The sequence below is a fragment of the Diorhabda sublineata genome, chromosome 3 (assembly GCF_026230105.1).
Source record: "Diorhabda sublineata isolate icDioSubl1.1 chromosome 3, icDioSubl1.1, whole genome shotgun sequence".
Lineage (NCBI taxonomy): Eukaryota > Metazoa > Arthropoda > Insecta > Coleoptera > Chrysomelidae > Diorhabda > Diorhabda sublineata.
The window spans coordinates 19,997,697-20,011,073 of record NC_079476.1 but is presented as its reverse complement, the minus strand read 5'-3'; the positions used below and the strand labels follow the sequence as shown (position 1 = coordinate 20,011,073).

Here is a 13,377-nt window from a genome sequence, read left to right as displayed (position 1 = left end):
ATCAATCACGAGTACTACTTTTAGAACATACTTCTAATGTCTCTAGAATGATTTTTTTGATATGTTTCTATTAAAATTCTGCTATTTTGATAATTAAATAAAAGTATTACCAATTTAATATTAACAAGATAGATATTTAAGCTAATAGATTATTTTTATTTATCGATCATATCAGAGAATATTTTTGAGAAGTTTCCAGCCTTTGCTTTGAAAAGTTTTAATCAAATTTCTACTAATATATTACTGAAAATAACCAAACCATCTTGAAACTGTAAGTCACTAAGTATATAGCATCTCAGCCTACTGATTTTGTTAGCAAAAACATTTGAGTTTAATCGACTTGTTTCATCTCAGTTGTCTACATTTAGTCCATGTTCCAATTTTTTAACCGAGGCCCCTTATTTTTAAATTACTTCTTTTCAAATTATTTCTTTTGTGATTGTATGGTTGACATATTTATTCTTAATTTAATTGAGGCTTATATAATAGAAAACATTCATTCTAGTATACCAAAGGATATTTTAAATTACATTATTATTATCGCTGTATTAGGAGATAATACAGTTTTACAGCATTTCCTATTTATCGAATTATTTAGCTATAGATATTAACAATGTATTGGAAATTTTCAGTGTAGTATCCGATATTTTATAAAAGGACAATCTCCATCCAATTTTATATGAAGGACATCCAAATCATCTTCAAGAAATGCAAGATTTTTGCTTCTCCGATTATTTACCCGTGAAAACGATACAATCAATTGTTCGATATTTTCCTTATCATGTTTAATAACGAATTTAGTTTGCTCAACTGGTTGGTCATTTTTCTGTTTTATACTATTTGAATGTGCTATTTTATACTGTTATTCCGTGCGTCTAAGCGCCCTAACTAATTTGCTGTTTTCTTAAATTGGTTTTTCACTTTATTCACCTTGTATCCCAGGAAAATAATTACGAAATACTAGCAGTTATATTTTTGAATAATCATGTTATTTTATATCCAAAATTTATTGCGAAAGACGCATCTCACTCATTTTATAGAAATTTTGCCAAATACGATAATAAAGTATTCTTAGTTTAAACTAAGTTAAGTGCTATAATAACAATATTTTGTGTAAATATTATTACTAACATAAATCAAAGATTAAATATTACTAATAATAAACATCCCCATAAAACAAAAATTTCCTCATTTAAATAAGGAATGGTATAAATTCAAATTAGTATTGTTTATTTTTGCGAAATATGCAAATAAGATAATAAGCATAAAATATGTTAAATATTCTCTCATTTCAATGTTAATGTTATTGAGCAAAAAAATGATAAATTTGTAGAAAAGTTATTGGATAGAGTTTATTTGAGTTCCTATAAAAATTTCAACTTGAAATAGTGGCAGCAAGAATGTTACCCATTTTTTTATGACTAATTGCGTGCCATTACACAATTCAATTCAAATTTCGAATCGAAATTATAGGTGAGACAAGCTTCAATTGCAAATTATGTGATGGCATAAGAATCCACTGCCAAAAGTATGTCGTCAGGGTTTACTAAAGAATCATTTAAACATTCTTCTGCCCTGAAGTAAGTGATCAACTCTTGGGTCATACTTTTTCTGTCTCTGCTGTCCCATTCGCAAATGAAACAGCAAAATTTTGTATAACTAAGCTGTAGCTCAAGCAAAATAGCAATGAATTTGAAATCTCCACAAATTTTCAAGCTAATTTTTGAGGAGAATTCAATAAATTCATCACTACAGGAATATTATAACAATAGACTAAATCATCTGCTTTAGAAAAATCACGATGTCGGAAATAAGAAATTTTTGTACCTGGAGAAAGTAAATTGTTTTTTAGAGAAATTCAAATCACGTACTAAATCATTTAAATCACTTTGTATCAATAAATGCGGTTCATTTTAAGTTGTCGGTTCATAACTCTCTTGAGATACCTTATCGGGTCGACTAAGAATAAATTCCGGACTAGAAACAGAATCCTGACTTTCTGCTTGATTTAGAGGCTTTGGCACAAACAGTTCGGTACTATGTAGGATTGGTCTGTTGACCAATGACAAGTTTGGGTACTGGACAGTGTTTGAACTGAGTTGTGACTACTTTTTTGTTTGAATTAAACAAAAATAATAATAATTTCCATAATACTTTGTTTCAGTCTAAATCATTGGTATACCATAAGGCAAATTTTCGACGCTGTGGTTGTAAAAGTTAATTCTCCACACACATAACAAAAACTGCTTGGATTATTAGAACACTTTCGCTGCATATTTAAAATGGAACAAACGTAACTTAGTTAAATGCAATTGTTATACAATCGCTTGACTTAAGTTATTCAAACAAAAACACGTAAATGAGGTGAGAAACAAATATATAGCAAATACAAACAAACTGGATGTGACTGAAATGATTTAATAATTTTTTTAATGAGGGTACATCAAAACAAATGAAAATTATAACAAAGTTTGTGTGACAAAAGCTGTGTTTCCCAGTGTAATCTGTATAATCTCGATATTTACATTTTCTTAATAGGAAAGTGAAGCTTATTTTGAGCTCAAAGTTGCGATGAGACGTATGCAATACTAATCTTGCAGGGCTCTCAATTATACAATTTCCTTGTTACTACAAGTATTAACTTGATATTTGCGAGCCAATTCCACAACATTTGTCAGAAAAAGCCATTAATATATCTGTACATTTATGTGTTGGTGACAAATTAGGAACGAATTAAATTACTGTTGTGAATAAGCGTGACCAACAGCTTTTTGCTAAATTGTACCATTCCTATAAATGATTCTAGTAAATTGGCTAAATTATTTTGTTATACAAATTATTAATAATTGTATATTTTCCACGCTAGTGCTATTGATGTTGTATGGAAAATTATTCTCATCCTGATATTACACAAGCATATTATATAATTGAATCTAACTCCTGAAAGTTCTTCATAATTTCTTTAATTACCTTCTATTATTGAACAAAAAAATTGTATCCCATAAATGATTAGCACTATCATAATTACAATTACCATTAGCTTGTTACATTAACTTTGATTTTTATTACCAACACACTCAAGTCCTATTCAATGTAAGCCGCAATTGTCAACAGTGAGATGGTAAGAGAAGGAAAAATAATATGTAATGATTGAAAGAAAGAGTGGAGAATTATCATATGTGAGTTGAATAAAGTTCACTTAACAGTAGAAAATATGTTTACTTCTTATCGAGATTAAATCAAGCAGATATCATCATGCTGAGAAAATCCGGCAAAGATCTAACTTTTCCGCAAAACTATACACCGACAAGGTTGCTACTTGTCATAAGTAAAATCGCAGAGGAGTGACACTAAGGACTCTGAACGAACAAACAAGAACTCTGAATATGTTACTAGCAGAGCAATTCGGCTTTAGAAGAAACCATAGCAACGAGTAGCAATTCTCGAGATTAGTAGAATATGCTATACTATTCTAAGTTGTAAAGCTGATAGACGAATCGTGCAAAACATGGAAAATAGATGTAAGCTGCGATTAAAGCCAAGTCGTTATCTATATGAAAAGGAGCCATCGACCGGATCGGAATATAAAAATCAACGACGAAGAAATCCAGTGGACAAAAAAGGTCAAATACCTAGGCGTAACGTTGGATCATGGTCTCATTTTCAAAGTATACGGAAAGACACTATCGACAATGACAATTTTATGCAACATCTAAACCAGATATGTCTAAGGTACCGTCCGCGGGCCGTATCAATAAAGCCCTCGATCGCAATGTGTCACAGAAAGAATAATAATGTTTTTTAGAGCTTTTAGACTTCATTCCATTCCTCTACGAATGTTTTAGATACTCGTACTCTCAAGTCTACGGATGTTTATATGTAATTTCAAAGGCGTAGACAAGTGAGAGAGAAATACGTATCACCAACTCTTAGCAGCAACATCGCACAAGACTTACGAATGAACATCTTCAATCAATTCTTAAAATAAAATAACCACAAGGAATATAATACCTGACATCAATGAGCTTGTCAACAACAAGAGAAGTCAGATATCTGGATCCTCGAGCTCAACATAATTACCTACCATCTTTTACAACTTGATATGATTTTTAATTATCGTATATTATATACTTATATATAAGTTAATAAATGAAATGTTATGATCATTCAGTTAATTTTTTTTTATTTTCAATGTGCCCCACCCACGAATTCAAAATTTAATATTTGGCACTCTGCAAAATTGAGTTTGACACCTCTGATCTAAACTATTGTGAGTGTGGCTGTGTAGGATAGAGAGGTAAAGTGATGCCTACATGTATTAAAATCGAAATATATGTCGACGTATTTCACCACTTTTTCACAGAATTATCAAATTAAATTTTTTGCTTAATCATTCATACCCTTCCTATGAAAAATATTCAGTTTTGAGCTTATGAATTGAACATTATTAGCAATCATGATATAAACAAAAATAGATGTAAATAATTTTTTACAAACCAATTATATGAATAAATTGTTGACAAATTTTCCGATATATTCTGAAACTATTAACGTTTATCTATCTATAGATTAAGTGCCATCAATGGAATTCCTGTTCCTATAAAATTTAATAGGTATCCCTTCATTCATAAAAATGTAATAAAATCAATGAAATACTTGGTAAAACGTTCATAACAGCCTCATGTTCATCCTGGAACGTGCCCATTTGAATAGAAATCGAAGCCAGAAATGTCTATTTATATATTCACATAAGGTTGATACTTGATAAGAAAATAATTTCTGACAGATACTTTATTCTAACTATCATCAATATCTTTAAAAAATTAGGTAAAACCCAATATTTGTATATTTTAGATAGGAAATAGGGTGGTAAATCAAGAGATTCGTTAGAAAGAACATAATTTGGGGTCTAAAATGACCATTACGAATATTCCTTTTGGTTTTTTGAATAATCTTATCAGTTTTCGATGATAATGAAAATTGAAGTTGTTTCAGGCTCCAAATATTTCAGACCTTATTCATTTTCATTCGTCATTTTCACACTTCTACAGTAATTATTTGTATTAAAATAAATCGTAAACTTTGAAATAAGAAAATAGAATAAAGTTTGTTAAAGGTAAATTTCATTTAGTAGCTGATTTTTTACTATGAATAAAAATCAACAGTAATTTAAATGACCTTGAAACTTATTTATTGTATATACATCAGCTTCGACGATCCTGTTACAGAGTGAACATGGTAATTGAAATTATTCACCACAGACAGAATTAATTTAAAATCAAATAGATCGATTCACTATATAATTTATTATTAGATGACATTGATAATATTTAATAAAATATTAATTTAATATCTTAACCAAAGTTGCCATCTCTTATCAGCTCTATTTTATTTCATTGAATCAATGTATTAATACCTAATGATTCTTCAATTTCTTTACTTCTTGACTTTTCATTTTACATGACTCTGTGTACTTCTATTTTTCGATATCTTTTCGTCTCTGGTAGATATTTTCGTATTAAAAGATTCTATATGTATATCGTCATAATGTTTTTTAAAATTAAAGTGTTGTTTTTCATCATCTGAACCCCGTGGTTTCAGGTACAAAATAATTATAAGCCGGCGTCACATTTCTCGCCACATTGAAAGACCCACAAAACAAATATATAATAGTACTATTTAACTCACCACTTAGTATGAGGCAACTGGGGCAAATATTTGTAAATCTGTAGTAACAAATCAGGTCGAAGTTAAATATAAGGATTGATATCTCCAAGATATACTTTAATATTGGGTATTCAGTGTTAGACCACATTTTTGAACGAGGGGAATATTTTACAAAAGAAAATTCAAGAATAAGTCACTGTTAATCGATGACTTCATAGGATTATCATAAGAAAGACAGATACCGAAAATCTGTAAAATTTTTCAGTCTCCTTCAATCAAGAAAAAGAAGATATACTAGAAGTATACAGAAACTTGAATATTTTCACGAGCTTTTTCTAGACCAAAAGAAAATGCCTCTAAATAAATATATTGACTTGACTTTGCGTTGCTGGCGAGACGCAGTTTTGTGGACTATTATATTATTTTATATCATTGTAAGCATCTGCTAATACCACTAATGATGATTAATATAAAATGCCTTTTCCGGTTTAGTCCTATATTTCTCTATAAACTTTTTTCTTATTATATTTTTTTTTCAATCAAAACTATCCACACATAAATTAAATTTATTTTCATACCTAAATGAGTTTGTATCTAAGAGATAATCTATAAATACAATCATATCGACCGACATTTTAATACCATTAGGTAGATAGTTTCCGAACGCATCTAACAGAAAAACTAGTAAAATCCTTGACAAGTTAAAAGTCTAAATAGAGAACATCGAACTTCGAAACCGCCGTTTTGTTTAAAACTAACCCTCCTTCGTGTTAATTTACTTGAATTGTATTTAATCAGTTATTTTTTCAAAATTTGATATCTGGTCACTATTTCAATCCCTTATTGAAAATGAAACAAGTTATGGATGCCTCTAAAGCTGGATACGATGTCGGTTGGGCAGTCACTACAAACCACGAATTTATATGTTCTTTCCGATTACCCTCGACGTGTAGTTTTTACCCTGGTGAACTATACAGTATCCTTCAAGCTTTCAAACTTATCTCTCCTCCCCATAAACATATCGCCATATGTACTTACTCTCTTTAATCCATACAGTCAATTAAAACCATAATCACCGACCATCCAATAGTCAAAAACATACACGACTTCTACCAAACTATCATTGCTCTTGATATAACAGTCTCTCTCATCTGGCTTCCATCGCACACTGGAATCACTGAAAACGAATATGCAGATCGTCATGCCAAAGAAGCCGCAAAGAATCCTAGTTCAGCTGAAAACCTCATTCAAGAATCTTGACGCGATATATAGAGCGAGAGTATTACAGCATTACATAACATCCACCCATCTACTTTTCACATGCCCCTAAACTTTTTGAGTACAAGAGAAGATGTGACAATAAGAAGACTCCTTATCAACTACACCAAAATTACTTATGGCTATTTGATGTTGTCAGAAAGTAATTCTGTCTGCCAAAGTTAGTGTCTGTTAAGCACTTCTTCACTGATTGCAGATGATACTTTACCGCATACCAATATAAAAAAGAAAGTCTTCATTCAACTTTTATCATCGTTTTTTGTGTCTACTGTAAAATTTGGTTCTATAGAGCTACGAGGCTTGCGACTTAAGCCGACGGTATGAAACTTGAAATCCCAATAAATTAATTTATAAATATAAAATTTCCATTTTCCCCCAAATATTTATTCACATTTTCTATAAATATATTTTTTCACATTTCTTACTGTTATTTTACGACCATGTTTTATTCTGCTCTAAGTGAAGTAATAATTTTTTATGACGGAGATGCATAATTAAAATAAAGGAAACATTAACAAACATTGAAATGTACGTGGCAATAAATCGATTTAAAATTAATAAAAGTATAGGTATCAAAACCATATCTTTCCAAATATCTTCAATGACGCTATATTGAATGTACTTTGCTTACAAATGGTACTATTACCTGTTAATAGCTTTGAGAAACTTCATTCGATTCATAAACTTGGCATAAATTATGCCTGTCATGAATTACCTTGTCTTTTTCAGTCATGGCAAACCTAAGTTACCTATACAAGATTAGTCATAAATAGTAGACCGAATATATCTAGGTCTAGAATACAAAAATATAACAAATAATTAAAATATGATCTTTACTAAGCCATTGTTATTTTTTTTTGTTTGACTAGATATTATACACTGAAGTAGTGGTAATTTTTTGTAAATAACAACATTGTTATTTTAGTTGCAAAAAATGTAGGTGTGCGTCAAATTTCACGAGTTTCGCCATCTACTAGATGTGTATTTTGAAATATTTTCAGAGAATTATCGTGAGTACTAGGTTTATCAGTGCAATTTTGATGTTATCAATGGATGAATTGCACGTTTATCTGCCTATTTCCATCAGTACTTCTATGGAAAAAATTCTATACCATAGCATTTATAATTATTAACATATTATTTTTACTTTATCCTATCCTTTTAGACATACATATTATATAGATTTTAGATTACACCCCAATTTCTGAGGTCTTACTGGTACCTGAGTCTCGCCATAACGTTGTGTTTGACGTAGAATTCTATACATAGTAGACGACATTTCTGTCCAACTTTTGGTAATGCTTTCATCTGGGAAAATGTCTTTCAAAAGTATCCATAAATTTTACACATTCTCTGTCTGATTGGAGTACTACATTTCAATTTACTTACTACCTGCACTGGTTTAGGGTTCTATCTTTAAATAACAAGTCCTGTGATTATGATTTAGTCTTTGGTACTATGCTTTCTCCTTCTTGATTACACGAGGGTGCCTGTTTGAGTTAAGATAAACAAATAGAAACAAAAATTTTCGTTTGGAAATGGTTTTATTGTTTTTCAAAATATTCTCCATTAGGATCAATACGTTTTTTTTTTCATTCCCATTCAGGTAATCTATTTTTCATCTGCGGGAATAAGAAGAAATCATTGTATCACAAACAAGAGCTGTAAGGCGGATGACCGATCAAATCGATGTATTGACTGTTCAAAAACGTTTTTGTTTCAACTGATGTGTGAGAGCTCGAATTGTCGTAGTGGAGAATGATTCGTCTTCTGCGATGAGTTTCCCTGATTTTTTCGAACACTTCTGGCAAACAAATGGTGGTATACCGTTCAGAATTGACCGTTCTACTTTGTTGTAATGGAACGGCTGCGACATGTCCAACTTTTGTTGGATTTGTCTCGTCTTAAAAGACCCATACAGTCGATTGTTGTTTAGTTTCGACTTCACATCAGTGTTACCATGAGGCATAATCCAAACATACAAGACTTTGTCGCACTGTTTATTATGTTTTCTTTCATGATACTACCAAATCATTGTTGCAGACAAGTTCTATTGTATGAGTACCATTATATCATTTCACATAATCACAAATCTCAAGTAATTTTCCTAAAGTACTTTATATATGTCGAAAAATTGTGTGTAGCTCAGTAAGTTCATAATCAATTTGTAGTTAGTTGACATCCTGCAAAAATTCAATTGTCGGGATCAAAAGTATGACTTCCCGTGATATTATTTCTTTGGTATCTTCTACATTTACTGTCTCAACTGTTTATACCATACAATTGGGGTTCATTTATGAAAATATTGTTGAAAAGCCTATTTTTATAACATAAAAAATATTAACTTACGTTGTGGGATGTTCTACTTCCCTACAGAGATAAGGATCGTATTCGCCGGCTTCTATGGACTTCTGAAAGTCTCTTAATTCCACAGGATTTATAGCATTGTCCTTGTCTTTATGTGTTAGCTGTTCTCGAGAGCTGATTGCTCCTGCAAAGCTGTAACAGAAAAAGAGATTATTAAATTGAATTTCAACTGAATTTTGTGATATATTTGTGGTGACTATTAACCCCGAAGTCAACATGAACTAAACTGAACTTACATAAGAACAAGATTGATAGAAACTAAAATTACGTTCATAATATTATTAAACATTTAAAAGTTAGGAATTTATGTAAGCAAACAAATTGTGTAATTAAATAAAGCGTGAATTGTTTACTAATTATATCCCATTTTCCACCCTGTATTCTCAATTAGGGTTACGTCTTTATTTACATTAATCACCGGAGTCGGTGTAACATGGATATCGACTGCGTTTGATGAAATATTTAAATCTATACAAGAGGAAGAACATAAGTTCGTATGATATGAGCTTGTTGATTCAAAATGAAGATATTGAAAAAAAATTGATGTTCGTTAGCACATATTGTTTCTTTCCTTGCACAGCCCTTAATTCATAATTCTGTTTTGAATTCAAAACCAATATAATATTATATTATGTAACATGAAATAAAAATTGAAACACGTAAATTGATTTAGTTGCTAATGAAATATCATTTTTCTTAGCTGTAATCCTACCCAGCTTTGATTTTAAATGCAAAATTACGTCGTGTGTAGTGTGAAACTCGTGGAAATTGGAATTTCATCATATTCTTTTTCTTGCTTGTGTTATTATAACGAGAAAACAATCATTTTAAATCAATTACGAATACCAGATGTTGAAAGTGTCATCCTCCACCTTCGACTTGATAAACTGCAAGGCGATGGTAAAAACCATTTATAGATTTCCGAATGACCCCAGCCGCTACGTTATTAGATTGCATTTTAATTCTGTATTTGAAATTTTAAATATCCGGCTAATTGGTATTACTCTGGGAATCTTAGTGGCCAGTCAAATCTACCACGCTATCCAATAGGTGTAGGTAAATAGGTACCGAGGTATTCTCTGACATTGATACCAAAAATAGCAGCAAGAGCAGGTACTAATTCAAATATTCTGTTAATACATGCCAATACAAATCTCTCACTATACAAGGATAGTCCCAGAAGTACCTGGCTTGACTTAAAGATGGCGGTAGTTGCTTGGAAAATACCACTGTATTAGAAAGTACAGCATATATTTCAAGTTTGAAGATGCCACTTGGTTACTATTTGTTTGGCAGCCATCAATAATGAACGTTTCAGTGAATTTGAATTATAAACATGGAAAAAATTGGTCACTGTTATGTGATATAATACTTTCATTTGAAGGATTTTCGCCAAACTAATATAAAAGCTAAACTAGATTCTACTCTGGGTCAGACTGCTCCTTCCTTATCAGTAAAATATTAGGTAGCAGACCTGTGAACACCAGCATTGCAGAACTCCAGAAATGTTGAAGAAAATCCACAAAGTGGTACTGGATGATCTTTGACTGAAAGTTCGCGAGCTATCAGATATAGCAGGCAATTCATAAAGTGCAGTACATCGTATATTAAGCTGTGCACAAGATGGGTGACGCGGTTGCTCGCAGTTGAACAAAAACAGAGTCGTGATGATGTTTTCATCGAGTGTTCCCCAGAAATTAACCCGAATTTTTGCGCCGTTTCATAACCATGGAATAAACGTGGGTGCATCACTTTATACCCGAAACAATAGAACAATCAAAACAATGGATTGAAAAAGAAGTACAGGCTCCAAAGAAGACAAAGACCGTTCCATCTGCAGGCATGGTCATGGCGTCGGCCTTTTGGAATGCACGTGGGATAATTTTCAGTGATTATCTTGAAAAAGGAAAAACTATCAACGGTGAGTATCATGCGAACTTATTTCAGAAGAAATCAAGCAAAAACGGTCGCATTTGACTAAGAAGAAAGTATTGTTTCATCAAGACAATGCACCAGCTCACACATCTGTTATTACGATGACCACAATTAATGAAATAAAGTTGAAATTGCTACCTCATGCATCCTATTCTCCAGATTTAGCCCCCTCGTATTATTTCTGCTCCCACACTTGAAAAAGGGCTCGGTGGTCAAAGATTTCCCAACAATGAATAGGGGATGCACTTTGACTCATTGTTACAATCCAAAATCTCAACAATTTCAAAACTAAGATCGGCTATTTATTGACAGTATTATTGTTTTAATAGACTAAAAAAATAAAAAGAATACTTTCAGTATAAAAATCAATAAAACAGATGTTTCAATTAATTTGTATACAGAAATGTTAAAACTTAAAACATAAAATACCAAACGACGTTTTTTTTTAAGTGAACTGTTTATTTGGGATTACCCTCATTTTATATTTACGTTCATATTGAAAATATGCATTCAAACGAATGTTGATGCTAACACTATCTGACATAAAGTAAATCTCCGGCTCGCATGTATTTACATACAAACTTATTCAGAATTAAAGAAAATCTACCATCGTCATGAAGCCTGTAAATTAGAAGGTGGATGACATTTTACATTCTGCTACATTCTTTTCCTATTCGGTTTTTAGAGAATTTTTCAAAAACTAAATAAGTAGAACAATTAAAAATTATTACTGGTTGAACAGTAATAATTTTATGCCGTATTCATGCAATTCTGTATAGGTAACAATTGATTATAATAATGAATTATGTAGATAATCAAGTATATTAATCACAGGTTTGACGACGTAACGAGATGTTGAATAAGTTAATAACAATCATGAATAGAATATATACTACAATGCGCACCAAAATTAACGCAAAAACTTTATTTCAGCATTAATGAATGAATTTTTTTGTTTATTATTTTATAAAAGTCATCTGAAATAAGAAACATTGTTTTCAAGAAAAATGTATTGATATAAGACTGTGTAATATCATACAAAATAACAAAATTGAGAATTTTTATAATTAAAGAAACTAATGGGTATATTTATTAGGAGCCTCCAAAATATGGGATCAGGTTACTCAACTTAATGATTTATCAGTCAAAATATTACAATATTATACAGTGCGTTCTGATTCCACAAATGTACAATATTATTCTCCAATATCTATTATTTCATAAGGAAAACTGCAAACTTGGATTCTACGCTCTCTGGCCACTGATGGCCTAGTCACCTCCTGATGTGTCTTATTAGAGAGTTTCAATGATTATTCTTAGTGTATGAAGTGTAAAAAGCTGTAACTACTTCTAAATTGATATTACCACCAGCTTCCAGAATTATATTTTCAAAATTACGTGTGTATATAGAATCTTAATTGAACATCCAACCCAAAAAAAATGAAAAAAAAAAAAATGTTGCATGGTATGAGGAGAGCGCCCAGAGTGGTCTAGCGCAGGCGAATAGATAATGTTTTGATCAATTGCAAAACCTCAAAAGTTTCCTGAACAATAACAGATAACGTCGCGTCGATTTCACGAAACTGTTCGTACACAAGAAGTGTGTATTTTAAATCGATGACTAGTTAAGATTGCTTTTCAGAATTCTTTGTCAGTATTACTTCGCTATCCCCGGACATAACGCAATCGTTGGAAAATTTTTCCTTGAATGATCAGCAATGGTAAAAAGAGCACAACATGTTTGTTGTAGGATTTGATTCAAAACATTTGGCGTGCAAGCAGATTTCTGCCAAACAAAAATTAAATAATTATATTATTTAACTTGAAGAGAAGAAATTTTGTTTTGTTTAGATTAGTAGGAAAGTAGCAGCAAATAAATGAGACTTATCTGTGCAATTGCGTTGATGTTGATAAACGTTTATCTAGAATTTGATTTTGACTGATTAATAATAAGATATTTGGACTGATTTGGCATTTGATTTTATTTATATTTCATTAGATAAACATGATTTATGGTAAGAATCAGAAAAACTTTTCAATACAATTATTTCGTTGTATCTATTAATAATAAGACAGAAAATACCGAGGTGTGTGGCTTTATTATCAAAATGTTCAGAGGGTTTGTAAGGT

At 31.1% G+C, this 13,377-nt stretch overlaps 1 protein-coding gene across 1 annotated transcript in view; it reads right to left on the bottom strand.

Annotated features, from left to right (window-relative positions):
- The window catches only part of LOC130441548 (proton-coupled amino acid transporter-like protein CG1139), a 41,493-nt gene that overhangs the window by 12,508 nt on the left and 15,608 nt on the right, over nucleotides 1-13,377 (bottom strand). Inside the window, exon 2 of the mRNA XM_056775275.1 lies at nucleotides 9,295-9,444. Coding sequence (XP_056631253.1) covers nucleotides 9,295-9,444 — 150 coding nt within the window. The remainder of the gene's footprint in view (nucleotides 1-9,294; nucleotides 9,445-13,377) is intronic.